At 35.3% G+C, this 22,712-nt stretch overlaps 1 protein-coding gene across 2 annotated transcripts in view; it reads right to left on the bottom strand.

The window, feature by feature from the left end:
• Window positions 1-6,587: 6,587 nt before the first annotated feature.
• The window catches only part of CMKLR2 (chemerin chemokine-like receptor 2), a 59,959-nt gene continuing 43,834 nt past the window's right edge, over window positions 6,588-22,712 (bottom strand). For both annotated transcript variants that reach the window (XM_074298939.1, XM_074298938.1), the window contains one exon: window positions 6,588-9,140. In XM_074298939.1, the coding sequence (XP_074155040.1) occupies window positions 8,063-9,127 (1,065 nt within the window). In that variant the 5' untranslated portion in view covers window positions 9,128-9,140 and the 3' untranslated portion in view covers window positions 6,588-8,062. The remainder of the gene's footprint in view (window positions 9,141-22,712) is intronic.

Here is a 22,712-nt window from a genome sequence, read left to right as displayed (position 1 = left end):
TTAGAAATTTAGAAAAGCAATCTGACACCATGCCCCCAAATGTCCTTAAACTATATATACCCATTGTCACGGTGATATCACTGTTATGATGATACCCCAAAGACATCATCGAAATCTTTTTTTGAGGTAACCAAGCACTGGAAACTAAGAATGTATCCATCATTTGGGGAAAGGCTGAACAAAAAATAGACACAGGGCTTTGGTTGTCCTCCCTGAACAATCTCCTCCTTCTTATATCACAGAACTAAATTCTGAGGAGGACACAACAATGGCATTGCTAATTTGGTATTCTGGGAAGTGATGCTCCTCTTAATGTAGGGCAAGATTATGTTTGCTTTTTTGGCTGCTATATAGCACTAGCCTCCTGATGAGTTTATACAGTCCTTTAGGTCCAACAGATCTTTTTTAGAACAATTATTGTCAAATGAAATTTACCCTCTCTTATATTTGTGAATAGATTTTTTTGTAAGATGAATATAATTATACCTATGAGAGCTACTTGTGCCAAAGTATAGAACTTTACATTTATTTTTATTGAATTTCAACTTAAAAAAAAAAAAAAAAAAACCACATGCAATTCAGTACTAAATCAATCAACACATTGAATGGAAGCAAATGAGCATCAGAAGTCTCTTCAGCAATATTTTTTTAAATATTTGTACTTTAGCAGATAGAGCATACTTCTTATGATGTGTGGTGATTTGGTAAAATGTTTGGATTTGGTACAGAATAAATTGGTATGTGCAGCTTGGTCTTTCTCTGTTGTTTCTTTGAATTGTGACTGATATTTTTGACAGTTTTTATGTGAATCTACTAAGAGATGGAACAATTTTGCTTCTATATCTTTGCAAGAAATTTATTTTTCCTAAAAGTCTTGTGGGAATACTTTCTGAGGAAGTTGCTTGTATACTTGTACCACAGTGGTAAAATAAGTGAAAGAGGCTTGCAGTTCACCTAATTAGATTTAGCCCAATGATAAATCTATGCAGTGTTATGCAAAGCATTTTGGATCCTGACTGTCATACAGTGTTTTATCTACTCTTTTTAGCTTAATGTCATCTACAAATTTGGTGAGCAAGCCATCCTTACCTTTATCCAAGTTAGTGATAAAAATGTAAATAGCACAGGCTTGATTGGAAAAAAATTATCAAAAAAAAGGAAAGTTATATTCATTGGAGGGCTTGTGAGGTAGGTAAAAAGGATATGGGAACTAGGATAGAGTAGGCTCCTCCTTCTGAGAAAAGAAAGAAAAGATGATAATTGAAACATTTTTAAAAATGCTCAGAGGAGGCAGCCAGTGAGTTAACAAGCATTTATTAAGCAATCTTAGTCTATTCCAACTATTATGCTAAACTTGGGGGTTATAAAAGATAGATAAGAATCAGACTAGAAAGTCAGCTTTGAAAGTTACACAATCGAATTGATTAGATATTTTAAAAAGACAAGTAAATTGTATGTAACAGATTCATAATTCCATGTAGATTCTTTTTTATTTCATTTTATTCTGAAATGGAATTGCCCATTTTATTGACGTTTGTTAAGTTTAGAATAAAAATACATTTAAAAAAATTTTTAAATACACCTTTAAAATAATAGAGGATCACACAAGGGTACCTCATTAGAGATCTCCTGCCAGACAGTTATTAAAAATTACTTTTTGTTTCTTGGCATATAATCAGTTCTAAATCTGATTGTTATAACATCCAATCTAGAACTCAAACTGTGGTTTATGATTCCATAAAGAGTTACATAACTGAATTTGGGGGTTATGGAAATCAAATATTGTTCCAAGATTTATTTCTTTATGTAAAAATAAAAAAGCACATCTATCTCAACAAACACTCCCTCCCAAAATGAACTCTTTCAATTATCACATATAGCACATGAAATCATGAATTTTTGCTTTCATCTTTAATAAATGGTAAAATTATATGTGTACCAAAGAATTTTTAAAAATAAATTTCTTTATGATTTATTATAAGTAAATGTTTGATATATATACCTAGTTTATATTACTACATATCTGGGTCACATAAAAATTTCTCGGGGTGAAAAGGGGTTGCAAGTGGAAAAAGTTAATTACATTACTCCATCTTCTTCATAAGAATTGCATGAGATAACTTATCAAAAGTTTAGTTGAGTCCAAGTAATTTATATCCACAGCATTCCCTTCTGTTACTAGTTTAATATTCTTATCAAAAAAAGAAAACAAATTACAACCTCTTTTTTGATGGTCACACTTTTCTCTTTCTTTATAATCATTGCTTCTCTTTTCTAGAATTCATTTACCATCCCTTTAGTGACCCAATTTCTCAGGAAGTGAAATCAAGTTATTTGTCCTGTAATTTAAACCCATTACTTTCTAAAAATCAGGACAATTTTCCCTTCTCCAATCTTATGTCCCGCCTCTTTTATATGATCTTTCAAATAGTACAGATAATGGCTGAGAGATCACATCTGAGAGCTTTCTAGTACTTGAGGATGTAGTTCATCTTTCATTTATTAAGGACAACTAGGTCTTTTCTCCTTACTTATTTCTTTATGTCTCTTAGTGATAATTTCCCTGTCCCTCACCCTGTAGGGTGTTTGTGGGGAGGTGTATTGTTATTATTTAACCTCTCTGAATCTCACTATTCTCATTTGTAAGATAAGTATAATTATACCTATGAGAGCTATTTAGGTCTTTAAGTTGGTGTGAAGAATCAACTTTATGAATTACAAATTACTGAAGAAATGTGAACTTCCAGTATTAATGCTTTTGCTACCAGAAAAGATTGAGAAATCGGCTTTTCATCTTTATAAACAAAACTGGTCTTTCTTATTGAGGATGATTCCAGTAGAGTCTGCCTGGCTATAAATGGATGAATTAGACAACAGACTACTAAAGATTTTCAATTTCATCATCTATGAAATAAGGAGTCAGGTGCAGAGGATGTCTAAGGCTCCTTTCAGATCTATCAATCTATAATTGCTCATTTTCGTAGTTTTTTTGAATATAGGGCTGGAAGGGATTTTGGCAGCTATTTTATCCAACCCCCTTACAAATGAGAAAACTGAGTTTCAGCAAAGTTAAGTGATTTTGTCTGAGATCACACAAGATTTAAACCCAGGGCTCTTTATAATATGATCCTAATTATGGACTTAGGGGTTCCTATTAGAGACCCTGCATTTAGTGCTTTCATTTAATTTATTTAATGGAGAACATTTTTCTTCTTGCCTTTTTTTTTTTTCCTTGCCCCTAGACCACGGGCATATTTTAAAAACTGAAAATTAGATTTAAACTCAGGAATTTCAAGAATCAAAGAGTTGGTGTCTATAAACTTGAAATTTAATGTGCTCTAATACACTGCAAGCATTCTTCATCTGGGGTTTCAAAATCATTAAGTAAATGGTTTAATGCATGTTGGCATTTGGATTATTTGTTATAGTCTTTGGGTGAAACTGCTCAGAAACAAAACTGGTACTGTTAGTTCTGATTTCTTAGCTCTGTTAGAGGAATCAAAAGTTCAAATTAACAGTGGCAATAAGAAAAGAGGGATCTGTTACTTAATTTCATTTTAAAATAGCTTGAAATAGGAATTGCTGAGGGAAAACAGCCTTATAATAGGAAAAACAGCTTTATAATATGAATTCAAGTTTTCTACCTGAAAGTTCTTTCCTCTATGCCAGGTTGCCCCTACAACAACTTTTACTTTTCTTAACTTACTAACTTCTTAACTTTTTCTCAACAAACACTCCCTTCCAAAATGAACTCTTTCAATGATCACATATAGCACATGAAATCATGAATTTTTGCTGTGTCTCTTTTTTAATATTTGGCTTTCACAAATGCCCTGACATTAATTTTTGTAAGATTTTGAATTCCAAAAATTTTTCCCTCCCTTTTTTTCCTCCCAGTCCCCAAGATAGCAAGCAATTTGACATAAGCTATACATATATAATCATTTTAAACATATTTCCATATTTGTCATATTGTACATGAAAAATCAGACCAAAAGGGGGAAAACCCCCACAAGAACAAACAATAACAATAATAGAAAGGGGGAAATATTATTCTTTGATCCACATTCATTCAGTCTCCATAATTCTCTCTCTGGATGTGAATGGCATTTTCCGTCCCAAATTTGTTGAAATTGTGTTGGATCACTATATTGCTGAGAAGAGCTAAGTCTATCATAGTTGATTATTATATAATCTTGCTGTTACTGTGTATAATCTGATAAATGTGTATACCTGTGTATAAACTAGTAACAAAATTTTAATTTATTTCATGTCTGTATAACAATAATATTCTAATTAGTCTCTTAGCCTTGAATCTCTCTCCATTCCAATCCATCCTCCCCTCAGCTGCAAGAGTAATGTTTCTAAATCATTTGATCATGTTACCCTCTCTCATTCTCAACCTAACCCAGTGGCTCCCTGTCACCTCCAGGATCAAACATAATCTTCCACATTTGACCTTGAAAACCCTTCACAAACTGGCTTCTTCCTACTTTTCTAAGCTTTCTTACATGATCCCCCTCTACAGACCCTACAATCAACTATATTAACATACTTAACTGTTCTATCTTTATACTTCTGTACTCCTGCTTTCCTCCTATGTTTGGACTAAACCCCTTTCTTTCCTGGTCACATCTCATCATCCTTCTTCCCCTAATATTGTTACTGCCTTCCCTCTGAGATTTCCTTTTATTTATTTAGTATTTATTTTATATGATAGTTATTTGCATGTTTCACTTACATTAGAATGTAAGTTACTTGAAGATAAGGACAATGTTTTGCTTCCTTATAACTTAATGCCTGGAATATAGTAAGTCCTTAATGAAAATTTGTTGACCAATTGAAGAACAGAACTTCTAGCTTCCTTTAGAACATAGCTCAAATTCCCAGGACTTACACAGACTTTGCCTATCTATCATTCACCATTCAGTTATTTGTACTTCTTGCTTCTAAAATTGATACTACTTACTTAGCAGACAAGATAAGAAGAGAAATAACTTTTTACATTTAAGAGTTCCGATAAAGGCCTCATCTCTAAAATATATAGGGAATTGACTCGAATTTATAAGAATCCAAGCCATTCTCCAATTGATAAATGGTCAAAGGATATGAACAGACAATTTTCAGATGATGAAATTAAAACCATTTCTAGTCATATGAAAAGGTGCTCTTCTAAATCATTATTGACCAGAGAAATGCAAATTAAAACAACTCTGAGACACTACTACACACCTCTCAGATTGGCTAAGATGACAGGAAAAGATAATGAATAATGTTGGAGGGGATGTGGGAAAACTGGGACACTGATGCATTGTTGGTGGAATTGTAAATGGATCCAACCATTCTGGAGAGCAATTTAGAACTGTGCTCAAAAAGTTATCAAACTGTGAATACCCTTTTATCCAGCAGTGCTACTACTGGGCCTATATCCCAAAGAGATCTTAAAGGAAAGGGACCCACATGTGCAAAAATGTTTGTGGCAGCCCTCTTTGTAGTGGCCAGAAACTGGAACTGAGTGGATGCTCATCAATTGGAGAATGGTTGAACAAATTATGGTATATGAATGTTATGGAATATTATTGTACTATAAGAAATGTTTAGGTGGCTGATTTCAGAGAGGCCTGAAGAGACTTACATAAATTGATACTGAGTGAAATGAGCAGAAGCAGGAGATCATTGTACATGGCAACAAGAAGACTATATGACAATGGTCATGGTTCTTCTCAACAATGAGATGATTCAGGATAGTTCCCAAGATCTTGTGATGGAGAGAGCCATCCACACGCAGAGAGAGAACTGTGGGAACTGAGTGTGGATCACAACATAGCATTCTCACTCTTTTCTTGTTGTTTCCTTGCATTTTGTTTTCTTTCTCATTTACTTTCTTTTTTTGATCTGATTTCTCTTGTGCAGCAAGAAAATTGTATAAATATGTTTATGCATAATGGATTTAACATATATTTTAACATGTTTGACATATATTGAATTGCTTGCCATCTAGGGGAGGGGGTGGGAGGAAAGAGGGGAAAATATGAAACTATGCAAGGATCAATATTGAAAAATTATCTGTGATATGTTTTGAAAATAAAAAGCTTTATAAAAAAAGAATTTTAAAAATTGATACTATTTAGTACATACTGTTGTAGTTTTTTACATGTAGGTTATATATGCCTATGTGTCTAAATGACTTGCAGGGAGTTCAGAAAAGATAATTCTAGATTCTCTTCTTCCCATTAAATCTCAATCCTTCTCCAAGGGAGGCTTTGTATCCTGCTGGGAGGAGAAGCAGACCACTGTGTTTTTTTGAGAGAGAGAGACAGAGACAGACAGAGACAGACAGACAGAAAATGACAGACAGAGACACAGAAACAGGGAGACACGCAGGGACACAGAGACACACACAGAGAACTAGGCTACAATTATATCTATCTGAAATATTTAAATATTTATTGTTAATATAGGGAAATAATGTTTAGTTCAAGCTGAACTCCTTATCTTTGTTTCTTAAAGGAAAAAGGGCTATAAGCTATATATCCAAGGCTCCATTCTTCTTGGCAGATGTCAGTTAATTAAAGACATGTAGCAAATAGGGGATAAATCCATTTATTCAAAAGAGAGTAATCAGAAATCAAAAAAGGCATACATATGAGATTATACCAGAAAAAACACAGGAGGAATGGGCTTTCTCTTTGAGAGTGAGGTAATTCATCTCAACTAAGAGAGTCTCAGATCTCATCCAAGGGGAAATTTCCAGTCTCTAGTGTTGTAAACTAGGAATAGGGACATGATTGAAATGACGGCTTCTATATATGTCAACTTCTTCTCAGAAGAAGGTCTTCCTGGATCTTTCTCTCTTCAGCAACCTGAAGAGATTCTGAAATGACATAACTTCTCTCTTGAAATTGGAAGCCAAAAGACCAGGATGTCATTTTTTTCTAACTCTTACCAACTCTACTTCTTGGGGTGGAGATCAATCTCCACAAAATAGGAGAGCCTCATGACTCTCCAGTGGACCATAAGCTCCCTATAGGCAGGAATTATTTATTTCCCTTTTGTCTATATGATGCCTTGTATACAGTAGGTACTTACTTTGTTAAAATGAGTTGTTTTTTTTTATTTGAGATGACTTTTGCATTGGACTTTTAAAAAAAATCACAATATGGAGAAGTAGTGGAATGAAGTTGTGTCATCAAATCCTTCATTTTATGAACTTATAGGATTGTGGGAAAAGGAATCCCTACAGTTTATCTTTTGTTCCAACTTTTTAATTGTAAAAATAAATAACTGAGACCCAGAGTAGTTAAGTAACTTGTCTAATATCATGGAACTGGTAGAATCAAATTCAATATTGAGTCCCAGGCTTTTTGACTTCACATTCTATATTTTTCCCATTATCTTTTGACCAAGTTTATTGTTTACTTAGATGTCAATCCGTGGCTTTTTGATGTTCTTAACATTCACTCAATCTCTCTCTCATACACACACAGTTTTAAGGATCTAGTTATATTTGTAATAATAAATTTTTTCATGAATATAACATCTATGCTATGGGGAAAATGCATGAATGACATACACTTAAGAATAAACCTATTAGTAATTTTGTGGCTATGTCTGTGAGCCTATTGGCAAAAATGAAAATTAATATTAGAAGCCACATATAACTTAACATTCTTGGAAAGATCTTAATTAATAAACTCCAAGATCTTTTAAGTTATTCTAAGAAAATAATAAAATACTTCAACATCAAAGACTATGTCAGTATAGCATAATAAGAATCAAATTAAACAAGCTTCTTCCCACGTCTGTGACAACCCTAAATGGGGTCACCTCAGTCAACAGATAGAAAAATGACTCACTGGATATCTTATAATTAGATTTGATTCAAAGATATCCCTGTCAAGAGTCACACACAGAAGCTAAAAAAGTTGTTAATCAGCCAGTATTTGCCTGCCTTAAGTATTTTATCAGTAAAATCAGTTGCTTCTTACTCAAGTGTCGTGTCATAGTCAATTTGGCTTTCTTTAGTTTTATATTGTTTAAGCTTTAATTTTGTGATTCTCCCTCACTGAGTCATTTCTAGGAGGCAGAGATTCTTAGTCTCTGAGTGTTTAAACTGTTCAGTCATTGTTCCTGACCAGCTAACCTCCCGTAATGTATGTTTTAAGAGCTCAGCAACTGAAGTCCGGAAGCGAGTCTGGAACTTCTTACTAATTAAGACATAAAGAAGAGGGTTCAGGCAACTGTTGAAGAAAGCTAAACCAGTAGAGAGGGGAAGTCCTGCCTGAAGCACATGGTGGAAGTGGTTGCTGTGGTGAATTGAGAGCTCCCAGATGCTGAAGAGGTGAAAGGGGGTCCAACAAATTATGAAGGCCAGCACCACGGCCAGTATTGTCCAGAAGTGCTTGCTGGACGTTAAAGTCGCTCTCTTCTTCACCTGGAGGACAAGCAGTGAATAACAAATGATCATGGTGAGCAGGGGAAGGAGGTAACCAAAAACAAATTTTATCCAGGTCAGAACGTGGTGCCTCATTAAAATAATGCTGGTATCATTCTGGTGGAAGTTGTTGTAGCAGATAGTGTGGTTATTGAAGTTCAGAGTCTCTCTGAAGTACAAGGCAGGACCAGCGATCATAAATGCCATCAGCCAGACTAGACCAATGACAAAAAGGGCATTCTTTAGCGTTCGGTAACGTTGAGAGAAGATGGGGTGAATCAGATGAATGTAACGGTCCAGGCTGATCACCGTGAGGAAGAACACACTGGCAAACATGTTCAACAAGGCAATGAAGGAATTGGCTTTACACAGCCAGGTGCCAAAGGGCCAATGGAAATTCATGGCCACGTAGGAGATGTAAAGAGGCAGGAAGAGAACAAAAATCAAATCCGCAATGGCCAGATTGAGGAACCAGAGAGTGGCAACTGTCTTTTTCCACTTAAACCCTGTGAACCAGATGACAATGGCATTTCCTGGCACCCCAAGGACAAATGCTAAGCTATATAACACAAGAGAAATCCACTGTACAGTTCCCAGGTGAGCCTTCTCTTCCAATTCCTGCTCTTCTTGAGAATACTCGAAGGAATAGGTGTAATTCTCAGAATCATCAAAGAGATATTCAAACTCTTCCATGATGTCTTCCTGCCTGGAAAATTAAGAAATTATAAAACAAGTTTTTAAAAAAGAGGAAAACTTCATTTAATAATGAGCACAAATGAAGGAACATTTTTTCATCATGGTGGACCTGAAATACTACAATTAGTTTCTCGTCAGAAGTTCAAACTCTACTACAAATACAAGTTAACACATTTTCTGAGTAGGCATTGTGCCAAGCAACTTTTCTAAATAATTATTTCCTTGGCCTCCCTTTTTTCATTTTTAAATAGGAAAAAATAATTATCATTCACTTAACTTGTTGAGAACTTGTGAGGTTTTCTAAAATAACATTTTATTACATGTCTTCTAGTAGAACTAGTAGAACTTAGTCTGATTCAGATTAAATTTATTGGGTTCATTAGAACTTTAACATATAATAAATAGCCTTTGGGTACTTAATGTTTGCACATGGAGAGATACCAAATCTCTATATGCAAATGTTATGATCTACTTAAGACAAAAGTATAAATTCCTTGATATCAGGAATTATGTTTTATAAATCTTTGCATTTTCTGTAATAGTGCTCAACACATGCCTTGAATATAGAGGATACTAAATAAGCACTTGTTGAATGAATGAATGATTCCTAGAATTTCAGAGCAAGAAGGGACCAACTCTTTCAATTTTAGGGATGAAGAAATTGACTGAAAGAGGTCATGCTGTTTTGACAACATTATGCAGGCAAAAAGTAGCAGAATCAGATTTTGGTCACCTAACACCAAATTCCATTAGCTGTAGGGAATTTTCACCAATCAGAGCTATAAGTGAATAGTTAAGTTCTGGGGAGTTGGCTGAGGTACTACCTCAATTAATGTAAGGTCACCATATCTAATGCCAGAGAGGTAACATTTGAACTCGGGTCTAGCTCTCTATCTGTTAGACCAGGCTCTCTCATGCACAGAGAGCAATCAAGGACATAAGTAAATTTAAACTAGTGGAAAAATGTTTAAGAAACAAACTAAAGGAGACTTTTAGATACAAAACAAGCTTAATGTATAAGCAAAGTAGACAGTCATCCACATAGCATAATTTGAATGGATTCATGAAGGTTATCTCTTTAGAGTATCTCTCCTACCCAGATGCCAAAATATTTGAAATTCTACCAGTTTAAATCTTTTTCCTTGGACTAAGCATTGCTCCCTACCTGTGAAATGCAAATACTACTAAGAAGAGCAACACATTGGATCACTTTTTTTTTTTGTGACATGAGAAACTGAAGTGTTGCTGTTGTTCAGCCATGTCGGATTCTTTAGGACGTTATTTGGGGTTTTCTTAGCAAAAATACTAGAGTGGTCTGCCATTTCCTTCTCCAGCTCATTTTACAGATGAGGAAACTGAGGCAAACAGGATTAAGTGTTAAACCAGGTCACACAGCTAGTACATATCTGAGGTCATTAAATATGGATGGTGCTGGACAAAAATCAAAGGAAGAAATCCCTTTTACTAATACTGACAAAACCAGAGGACAATCCTTTTTGATAAGTAGACCTTACAGGTAAAAGATGCAAAGGGAAAAAAAATAGATGTGTCCCTTCCTCTAGAAACATCTGGTACAGTCCTGTGGTTCTGGTGTGGTCTGTTCTTCTGCAGCTCAGAGCACTTGTAGAAGTTTCCCACAAAATTGGTTTCAAATAAATTTCCCATTTACTTTGCCAATAGACAGATAACATAATGAAAGTTATGTCTTTTCAAACCTTCATATCTTTTCAAATTTGTAATCTTTTATTAGATTAGGAAATTAATAATTTCACCTATCATCTATATCATCTATATCCATCACCTATATCGCTCCTATCACCTATCGCTATATCTAAAAACAGAAATTAGAAGTCAGTATCATAAGATGGATTCCAATAGAACGCAAAATTCATCTAAAGTTGACAGATTTATTTAAAGTTAACATAAGTTTTGGGGATGGAAACACAAATAGATTGAGTAAAAATTTATAGTTATCTCAGTTTAAAGTTTAAAGCAATGCATATATTATTTATAATAAGACATTTAACTTTTAGATCTGTTCAAATGAAGACTTCTTAACAAAAGCATTTGTTATATATTCAAGATATCTATTCCTTTCCTTAACACAGAACAGACAGTTCTTATATTATATGCTATCACTTTTGAAAATGTAGTGGTGAAAGGAAGAAACAATATATTGTCCTGAGTGATCAAGTGTCAAAAGAAAAGTTGTATTTATTTATTTTGCTAAGGCAATTGGGGTTAAATGAGCCACACAGCTAAGAAGTGTTACATGTCTGAGGTCACATTTGAATTCAGGTCCTCCTGACTTCAGGGCTGGTGCTTTATCTATTGCACCAACTAGCTGCCCCAGTTGTATTTTTTTTTCTTCTAGAATTGATAAGACTAGAGACAAATATATTTGTAGGCAAAGGAGAAAGTCAGAAAAAGGAAGAGAATGAAGATGAGAAAGGAAATGTCTGATGGAAATGCATGTTCACGGAGGAAGTGGGACAAAAGGCAGAAATATAAGAGTTAACTTTGGTATCTCTTCTCCATCACTATGTCCCCCTTTTCAACATATTCTTTCCCTTCAGCTATGTTTCTTTATCCACCTTCTCATATGCATTTTCTCACAAGTGTGCTTCCCCTTAAGATTTCTTTTAATCTCATGCCTCTCTCTCTTTCCTGGGTCCTCATGCTACTTGAGTTAAATGTAGGTGGAGGAATCTATAGCTTGAATCCCCATCCAATAAGATTATATTCACAGAGCAGGCCAGTGATCAGAAGGTTATAAAATCAAATCAGTTAATTGAGTGTAGTAAGATGAAAAATAATGTAATATGTAAATAAAATCATCCTACAAGCTCCTCATAAACAAAGGAGAAATAAAATGTGAGGCTAAATTTAATTTCTTCCAAACCACAGTCAATTTTCCCAGCAGCTTTGATCAAATAATGAGCCCTTAGGAATCTTTGGGTTTACTGAACACTAGCTTCCTAGATTCATTTTCTTCTGTATGTTGTATATCTTATCTCTTCCTCGGAATGACGCTTCTCTCTCCCTCTCTTTCTTTCTCTCCCTGCTTCCTCCCCCTCTCTCTTGCTTAATTTCCAAATTGTTTAAGGTAACAGTGGGTGTCAGTACAGAATAGCTCTGTTTGTACATGATAATGTCAGTACAAGATAATTCCACAGGGTCAGCTTGTTCCTCCCTGGGGCCCACTTAGATACTGGATTGCAAGTTACCAAACTGATTTGATCTTTTGTGCTTTGTAGTACAGTTTGAAATCTAGTCCTGCTAGGCCATTTCCTTCTCATTTTTCTCCCCAGTTATTTCCCTTGTGATTTTTGATCTTTTGTACCTCCAGATGAATTTGGTTATTATTTATTCTAGTCCTATGGAATAATGATTCTCTCTTTTTTTTAAAATTAATTTTATAATTATAAATTTTTTGACAGTATATATGCATGAGTAATTTTTTTATAACATTATCCCTTGTATTCATTTTTCCAAATTTTCCCCTCCCTCCCTCTACTCCCTCCCCTAGATGACAGGCAATCTTATACATTTTACATGTGTTACAGTATAACCTAGATACAATATATGCGTGTGAATCCAATTTTCTTGTTGCATGTTAAGTATTAGACTCCGAAGGTATAAGTAACCTGGGTAGATAGACAGTAGTGCTAACAGTTTACATTCAATTCCCAGTGTGGAACAATGATTCTCAAAGTGTGGTCCAGAGAATCCTAGAAGTCTCTGAACCCTTTCAGAGGGTCCACAAATTAGAAAAGTAAATTTTATTTCTAATATGGTAAATATCTATAAATATAACTCATTTAAACAAAAAACTTTTTCGACAGATCCTCCATAATTTTAATAGTCTAAAGATACTGAGAACAAATGTTTGAGAGCCACCACTATAGAGTGCAGTCCTTTGGAAGGTCAGTAATTTCCTGGTACTCTTCCATGCCAATGGAAATGGGAATGAATTCCCAAATTGGGATGAACTTCCACGCAGAGGACACTAGAGGGAGGGCTACTTCATCTTGTTGCTGCAGTGTCCCTAAGGGCAGCTTCCTCAGCTGTCACCTGCAGAATTTGGATGTTCAATCTGGGGGAAATTGACTGCAGCTGGTCCCCTCCAAAGCCCCACCTCCACAGCTGTCCGTTGCAAAAACCCTTACTCTTCAATTGTCAATTGTTACAGCTCTGCCTCTCTATGGCCATCTCTAACGGCCATTTCCACAGCTGTCAATCTCAGAAGTCTGTTTCTGTAGCTGCAGTGGACCCCACATTTCTTTTCTGTCCCTGCTGCCCCACACTTCCTAGCTGCTTTTGGTCTCAGCTCAGCAGAGCTGTTTAAGTTTTTAGTGCGTTTTGTCCCCCAGCTTTATGTGATCCAAGCTACCTGCATTAACCTGTTAGAGCCAGCTTTTTTTTTTTTTTTTTTTGTCTTTTGTTTCACCAGAGAAGTATGAAAAAATGGCTGCTTAGGCTGTGGTTCTATTTTTTCCTTGTCTTCCCTCAACTAGAGGTCATCAGCTCTGATTCCCATCTAGGATAGAAGGAATTATTTTAAATGCCTTTCTCACAATGGAATGGAACAAACACCTCTAAGGGTCTTTCCTCTTGCTTTGTTCTCTGTGACTTGGAACATACTCATTCTTCTCTCTGCAAGTCTCTTTCCTTTCTCATCATGGCAGCTAGCACCTGGACATGCACATTTTCCAGAAACTTGACTGAGCCTGAGGCTAGGAAGTAATACCAAAAGGCATAATTTAATTGTCTCTGCCATTCCTGGTGGCAGAACAAAAATCTCATGCCTCTCACTCATTTTGGGCACAGATTGGACATTTAATGTTAAGAAATACTTCCTTCTTTCCTTCTTCTGTGTTTTTCCCATCAAGATCTCTCAAATATGAAATATTTCTGTGCAACCCATTTGTTTTCATCAAAATTAATATTTCATAATCCATATCTTTATTTTCCTCTCCCTTTCTCTCTTTCACAGACATATCACATGCATACAGTTGCCCAAATATATTAGAACATTATCTGGTATGATTGAAATTCTTAGAACCATCCTTCCAAATTGGTGGTGTGACCTGAAGGATTTGAAGATGCCTATTTCCCAAAGAGACCCATGTGCTTTGGAAGTCGTGAAAATATTCTATTTTCCATTTATTTACCTACCCCCTGGTCCTATATCACTTTGGGAATAAAATGCCATTTAATGATTTGAATCCAAGTTATGCAAGGGAATAGGTGAGCTTGACAACAGAAAGGGTAGATGGATTACTAATCTATAAAGTCAAGATTATTATAATAATCAGATCCTCAGTAAGTAAGTATATTTGGTCAGAAATGAATTTTTTTTTAATTTGGCTGCTAATTTTAGGTCTAATATAGAGTGGGAAATTTGCTATTCAGACCTAGTTTAATTCCATGAAGTTATGCTATTTATGTGCAATTTAGATTACTTCTCATGCTTGCACCAAAAAAACCTACATCAGGGCTTTATGATAATATTTTCGTACTTTACAAAGTCCAGACAATCATATAGAGAGGAAAAAGAAAATGTAAATCAAACATCATACTTTAATCACCATTTCTCTTTTTCCTTCCTTCCTTCCTTCCTTCCTTCCTTCCTTCCTTCCTTCCTTCCTTCCTTCCTTCCTTCCTTCCTTCCTTCCTTCCTTCCTTCCTTCCTTCCTTCCTTCCTTCCTTCCTTCCTTCCTTCCTTCCCTCTTTCTTTCCTTTCTTTTTTCTTTCATTTTTGTTGCAGAAACCTCACAAGTTTAGATTTGGCTCCCCCTTATTTTGGGGATCAAATCAGTTTGAGATATTTTCTTTTACCCCAGGTTTTCCTCCATGGATACCAAAATTGTTCTCTTCTGTGATCACTTTTGGCTGAAGCTATTTACTTTGGATGAATAAAGAGAGGAAGGAAAAAGCTTTTCCTTGAATTCTCAGTTAAAATATGAAAATGACTCCTCTAGTGTGAGAGACATTAAATATAATGATAGTAGTGAGACAACACCCCAAAATTTGGGGGATGTAGCCAAAGTAGTCAGGGAAAATTTGAAAACTTATATGAATTTACTGAGAGTGAAGTGAGCCAGAAGAATCAGGAAAACAATTTCATAATATCAATAAACAATTTTGAAAATTTATATAAACTGATAAATAATGAAATGAACAGAACAAGAAACTTTATACAATAACAGCAACATTGTAAATACAAACAACTTTGAAAGATGCAAGAACTGTGAACAAAGCAAGGATCATTCAGGATTCCAGAGAACTGGTGAAGAAACACTGTCCAGTAAGAGACATGGCAGAATTAAGGTGGAGAAAGAGATGTGTATTTTTGTATTTATACCCTTTGTGGGAAATTCTTTTGCTTGGTTGCATATTTGTCCAAGGAAAAAAAAGTTTTTCTTTTTAAATGGGGTAAGGAATAGGAGGGCGCAAAAATGGATTTTAGGCATTTGTTTTTGTTTTTTTTAAATTGAGAATTTGGAGGGTTACAGATGTGAAATATTGCATGCATTTTCACATAAGATCACTATATTATTGGTTTTATTTGTTTTTTTCCATATAAATTTTATTTATATTTTTTGACAGTATATATGCATGAGTAATCTTTTTTATAGCATTATCCCTTGTATTCATTTTTCCAAATTATCCCCTCCCTCCCTCTACATTTTATTTTGTTTCAAAAGGCTTATCATGAAGTAGAAGGGGATTGTAAATGTATGCAATATAAAAGAAGACAATTCAATAAAACTTTTTTAAAAATCACAATATTCAGATTATAATATATTTTTAATTGTGAAGTTGGACTCTTGTAAAGAGGCAGCTAGGTTTTACTATAGATAAAATTCCAGGCCTGGAGTCAGAAGACTCATCTTTGTAAATTCAAATCTGGCTCAGACACTAACTGTATGATTTTTGGACCAATGCCTTAACTCTAATTGCCTCAGTTTCCTTTGCTGCAAAATAAACTGGAGAAAAAAATGGAAAATTGCTCTAATATCTTTGCTAAGAAAATCCCCAAATGGGGTCATAGAGTTGGAAACAACTGAAAAACAACCAAAAAATGCTAAAGACTCATAGCAGAGGATTTTTGAAAGAGTATGATCTATGAAAGAAGCCCATTTTGCTCATTAAGAATCATTTATAAAGTCCATTTATAAAGAACCTCATTCTAGAGGGACACAAGATACTTGATTCGTGAATTTTATGGACTACTTATTTTGTGAGATCTGTCAGTCTTCCTGGGGGAAGTGAGCTTGACCTAATTTTAAAAATAGGAGTGGGTGGGGCTTGAGTGGAGCTATAACTGAATGTTTTTTACTTGGGGCAGAACATAAAATGCTGCCCCACCCAGGACATACTCAAAATGTTTGGCTTCGGTGATATCCCTAACTTCTCTTAGGAAGAATGTCCCCTGGGAAAGATTACAGGAGGGAGAAGAGGCCAAGAAATAGTTTATCAAACCACCCTGCCTAGCCACCACCCAAGGGAGGACTGGCAATGATCCTTCTGGAGTTAGAGAATGTGGATTCAAATTCTACCTTTGTGTGACATGGGGCAACTGACTTCTTTTAGGTCTCAGGCTTCTGAGTTGCTTCTAGCTCTAGATTGGATCTATGATCCTGTGAAATGGGTTGACTATTATTGATGCTGACAATTCACTTCTGATTGGTGTTCAATATCTAAGTCAGTTGAGGAAAAAAGGGTATTTCCTCAACTCAGTGACAATATGGTCTTGCATCAGTCTCAGCATCTTTGCTCTTCATACCAATGAATACCATATTGTGGAATGTTCAGTGTCTATCGGTGAAATACTTGCTCAACTTCAGGGCATGGTGGACTAAGGTTGCCAGGCTATGGGAGTGCCATTGATGGATGCTGAAATATGGTCTTTACCCACAGCTGGTCAACAGGGTAGGAACATGTCACCTGATTACCTTCCTCCTGGTTTTTGCCATTCCACATCAAGGAGTATCAATTTCCAAAGGAAGACAAAGGTAATAAGTGAAGAAGGAACTCACATTTACATGCAATTCAGTTCAGCCAATAGTAAATGCCAGTCATATCCAAGGTTCTGTGCAGATCATGTAGGAATTTTACAAAATAAAAATTGTCTGCCCTCGCCTCCAGGAGCCTACATTCTACTGGAATGCAAATCCTTGACAATATACAAAGCATGTTCCTCACAACCACCCTTTAAGATAAGTCTCTTATTTATTGTTCCCATTCTAAGGATAAAATAATTGACGCTCACTGTGCTAAAGTTTGAAGATAGGAGGGATCTTAAGAGTCCAACTTCTTCATCTTATAGATGAAGAAAATGAGACCAGAGAGGTTAATAATTCTCCCAAAGTCAGAAAATGGCAGAGCTAGATTTGGACATTTCTCTGCAACAAGCTGTTCCCTTCTTACTAATGAGTTGGAGTGATTACTCCATCCAACTCAGAACAGAGGTAAGAACCTTAAGGGTAATAATGACCAATCACATGGAAAAGTGACCAAACTCTGAAAAGTCTTCCTGGGTCTAAATTCTCATTCACACAATTCTCTCTCCAATCATTGCATTCAGAATGAATGGAAACTATCCACATGCAATATTGCACATCAGCCTCTGGGATGCTTCCAGTTAAAATTATTTTGTTAAAAAGGGAGAAGCCTAAGTCCCCAGTATAAAGATTGATTCAAATTTAGAAATTTCAAATTTAGAAATCACATTTTGAATTACACTTGAAATTTAAGGGGAAAAAAAGCAAAATTGCCTTTTATCCCATATCTATGACTTAAACTTGATTTAGTTATTTAACTTGGCTATGGAATCTACAGGACAATTAACTAGTTGGCTGTGTTTCTCTGGTTATTTGTACCACAGAGATGAATCACACAAGAATATTTCAGAACTAAAAGATATTACAGATGATCTAGTCTAATCCTTTTATTTTACAGATGAGGAAACTGAGGTCTGGGAAAGGCCGCACAGCTAGGTAATAGTGAACTATTTAAAAAAGATTTGATGTATTCCTCATCCAGTGTTCTTTCCACCACACCATATGACCTCATTTTAGTTTTCCTGAATTTATGATCTTGCCTGGGTACCATTACAGAGCTTTTATAATTATATGATTAAAATTCCTGAAGCTCCACTTTTCATTCTGGAATTAAAATTATAACTTGTTCTTATGCAGTGCTGAGTTCCAGGATAATTTGTCAGAAAAATCAAATTAAGAAAGCCAAACCATATGATTTCCAAAGAATAATGATGAACTTGTTGGCTGTTTATGATTCTTGAAGTGTGCTACATGATGACTGAATGCTTAGAGGCAGTGCTCACAGAACAGGTTCTATATGGGGTTTTTTTGTTTTTTTTAGAGGTGCTTTTAGCAGTTACAAGGGATAAGGGACATTTTTGTCCCATGATCTACAGTCACTTCTAAGATAATGATAAAAAGGTACTTTCCATTCCCACAGGACCAGAAGGGTTTGGCTCTCCCTCTATAGAGTGGGAGTGAGGCTGGGAGGAAGCATTGGTTGCTAAAAATAAGCGACTTTGATCTTGACTATATTATTAGGATTTTTAATGTCCAAGATGAAGGGAGTATGTAATAGTGGCTTTGTACTCAGACAATTTCTGGACCTTTGTGCTTAATTTTAAATGCCACATGTTAAAGGGGACATTGACAAAGGAGAGCATGTCCAGAGGAGGATGGTCACATGATGATGGTTTGGAAAAGTGTATCATTTGAAGAATAATAAAGGGACCTGGGGGCATAGTTTAGAAAAAAAGGTATTCAGGGGTGGGAAAAATGAACATGTCAGTTGTCTTCAAATGCTTGAAAGGCTAACTATATGGAAATGGAGTAGGTTTTTTCTGCATTGTTTAAGAAAGACCACCAATAATGGTTGGAAACTATAGGAAAGCAGATTTCAATTCAAGATTTAGTTTAATTTAAAATCTTTCTAATAGTAGAGCTGCCCAAAAGCCAAAAGGGCTGCCTCATCAAGTAACTTACTCTCTGTCACTGAAAGAGACCAGGCATCTGTCGGGAATGTTTATAGAAGGAATTCATCCATGGAGCGAGAAGATGCTCTGATTGACAAGAGTCTTTTCTACTCTCACCTCCAAAGAAGGGAGCAAGCGGGGTTTTAGGTACTAGGAATTTTTTCAAGCCTTCTTCAGCATGAGATTAGAGTTAGGAGGGAAGATATCTATAATTCCATAATAGATAATGTTCTGGACTAATAACCAATATGGAAATAAATGGACCAGGCCTGTCTTGGGGTTACGGAGGCTCATAACAACAGCAACAATAGTAGTGTTCAGTTGTTTCAGTTGTGATTTTTTGTGACCCTATTTGAGGTTTCTTGACAGAGATGTTGGAACAGTTTGCCATTTCCCGTTCTAGCTCATTTTTACAGATGGGGAAACTGAGGCAAACAAGGTTAAGTGACTTGTCCAGGATTACCCAGCTAGTAAGTGTCTGAAGTAGGATTTGAGCCCATAAAGATAAGCTGATTTTAGATTTGGTGTTTTATCTACTGTGTCACCTAGCTGCTATTTGTTGTATAAATAGCTAAGCATTTATACAATAGCTATTGCAGGTCAAGCATTGTGCAGAGTACTTTAGAAATATTTTCTCATTTGATATGCACAATAAACATGGAATATAGGAGCATTATTATATTCATTTTACGGTTGAGGAAAGTGAAACAAATTAAGGTTAAAGGACTTGCCCAATCACACAGATAGCAAGTATCTGAAATTAGATTTGAATTTGGGAATTCCAGACCCACCTCTATATCAACTGCATCACTTATTGATATAGAAGGATTCTTTTTTAAAATTTTATTTTAATTTAATTTTTGTGGTTGTTGAGGCAATTAGGGTTAAGTGACTTGCCCAGGGTCACACAGCTAGGAAGTATTAGGTGTCTGAGGATGGATTTGAATTCAGGTCCTTCTAACTTAGGGCCAGTGCTCTATCCATTGCCCCATCTAGCTGCCCCTTGAAGAACTCTTAGAAGGCATAGTCAATGTTTTTGGTGGTATCATTACCATATACTTCAATTAACTTGACATTAAAATTTCATTCCAATAGAGAGTGCTGGCTAACATTTAAGCACCCAAATGTTTTATTTAATTTTTAAGTAACTGTGATTCCTTTGTTGGGAAGAAAGAAGCAGAAGAGATTTTACTTGACACAAGGCACTTGCTCCTAGGTAGGGTGGGACTAGATTAACTTCTAGTGATATAATTTTGGAATAAGACTCTTTAAGAAAGAGACACACATTGTTGTGCATGCCTAATGACCATGCGCTTGAAAATTTGAAAAAAGGGGACACGGTTGAGAGAAAATTTAGAAAGTCCGCGCCCATGCTCCAGTGATTTGGCTCAGTATATGCAGCTGTTAAAAGTTGTACAGACTGGAGTAAACAATGAAAATGAATAATTGCTAGGGAAGGGAGTGGGAAAGCAAGGAGGAATGTCTAAAAGGATTTAGATTTAAAATGGTTTTTGTAAATCTTTCAGATTAATTAAAATAAATGCTACCATAAAATAAGCATCCATTGGGAACATTTTTTTTTTTTTTTTTTGATGCTCTGTGGACAAAGGAGATCTGAGGAAGGAGTCATCTCTGTGCATTCCACTTGGGGTTTTCTTGGCAGAGATATTAGAATGGTTTGCCATTTCCTTCCTTAGCTCATTAGACAGGTGAGGAAACAGTGATTTGCCCAGGATTACCTGCTAACTGGAGTCCATAAGAATAAAGTTTAGTCATCAGTTCCTTTCTTTTTTACAAGAAAGATTCCTGAGCATAGTGAAGGGAAAATTTCAGTCAGTTTAAATCTCAGACCTTTCTTCAGCAATGTCCCCTCAAGATTTTCTGGGAGAAAGGTTGATGGAATTCTTGTAGGTTATTACAAGTCTTTGATTATTTATCAGTGTTTTTTATGTTACTTATTTCTAAAACAGAACATAGCCATTAATGATTCTCCTGAAACCTATATATTCACAACTTGAGATTGATGAGGTGAGGGAACCATTTTATGGGAAAAGAGACTTTCCTACTTTTATCCTGGAGTGGGAGCCAAGACAACTGGAGACTGTCAGCAGTTTTGGTAATTTAATGAGCAAAGTCACTAGACAGAATTTGAACCTAGAAAGAAAGACTTAATAAGGAGATGAGCCAATAGCAGAGAGGGATTAAGTTAATATAGTTGTTCTGAACTACATATGAAAGACCAAGCAACAAACTGCCAAATCTCCTTAAGGGCTATACTACTAATTATTTTTATACAACAAATATCAGATTATAATAATTAGTACTAATTTTAGCAAAACTGATTATTCCTTACATTTGTAGTGTGACTGTATCAGTGTGGCTGACAAGGAGGCAAGAATGAATCTCCTCTTATATTTTTCTAAGGAAGACTTTAATTCCTGCCAAGAGGGGAAACAGGTGGACCCTTCTATTTTCCTCAAAAAGAAGGAGTACCAGCCTATTAATTATATCTACTTGCTCCATTAAATATTATTAATGTAGGGAAAGTAATATTTAAGTTCAGGCTAAATCCCTGATCACTTTTCATTAAAAGGAAAGGATGAGCCCTAATCTTTCTTGCTTGAACCCTTTCCACCATACAAATAGATCCTCAAGCCAAGAATTACATATTTATTTAGCATTTTACAATTCACAAATATATATTATCTCCTTTGATTTTCACAACAATTCTGTGAAGTAAATAGAACTATCTTTTGTTTAAGATGAGAAGGCCATGGCTCACACAGTTTAAACTATTTGTATGTGGTCACACATCTAGTAAGTGTATAATTGGACCTAAAATCTTGCAGACAGGGTTATTTTTTTGATAATATTTACAAAGGAATGGCTTATAGCACTCTAAGTTGTTTTTTGTTTGTTTTTTTCCCCACATGAAATGATAATAATCAAGGTAACAAATCCCATCTATTTTAGATTTGTTAAAATTAAGCTTTCATAGTTTAAAAATATACTAACCTTTTGCTACCTGTCTTACAAAAGATTGCATTCCCTCCCAATTCTGGAATAGGATATAAAATGGTAGGATAGTGGATAGAGCGCCAAATCTGGAGTCAGGAAGACCTGAATTCAAATGTGGCCTCAGACACTTATTAACAATGTGACTCTGTTCGCCTCAGTTTCCCCATCTGTAAAATAGGGATAATAATAGCATCTTCATCCCAGGGATGTTGTGAGAATTAAATGAAATAATAATTTTTAAATGCTTAACACAATATCTGGAACTTGGTAAGTACTATCTAAATGTTAGCTGTTATTATTATTGCTATTATTATAATTAAACCAGATCAATTGTTTTATAGAAAGTAATGGTGTAGTGGTACAACCACAACTGTGAGACATGAGGAAATTTCTTAGTAATTCTGAGCCTCAGTTACCTCATCTCTAAAGTGGGGATAAACCTGTATTTTCTACCTCACAAATATGAGGACCAAATGAGATAATGTATTTAATGCTGTCAATATGTGAGTAATCATTATACATTTCTGCCTGGATTGCTTACTG

This window comes from Sminthopsis crassicaudata, chromosome 3, assembly GCF_048593235.1.
Source record: "Sminthopsis crassicaudata isolate SCR6 chromosome 3, ASM4859323v1, whole genome shotgun sequence".
NCBI lineage: Eukaryota > Metazoa > Chordata > Mammalia > Dasyuromorphia > Dasyuridae > Sminthopsis > Sminthopsis crassicaudata.
The sequence above is the reverse complement of the archived record's forward strand: the minus strand, read 5'-3'. Positions and strand labels throughout refer to the sequence as shown.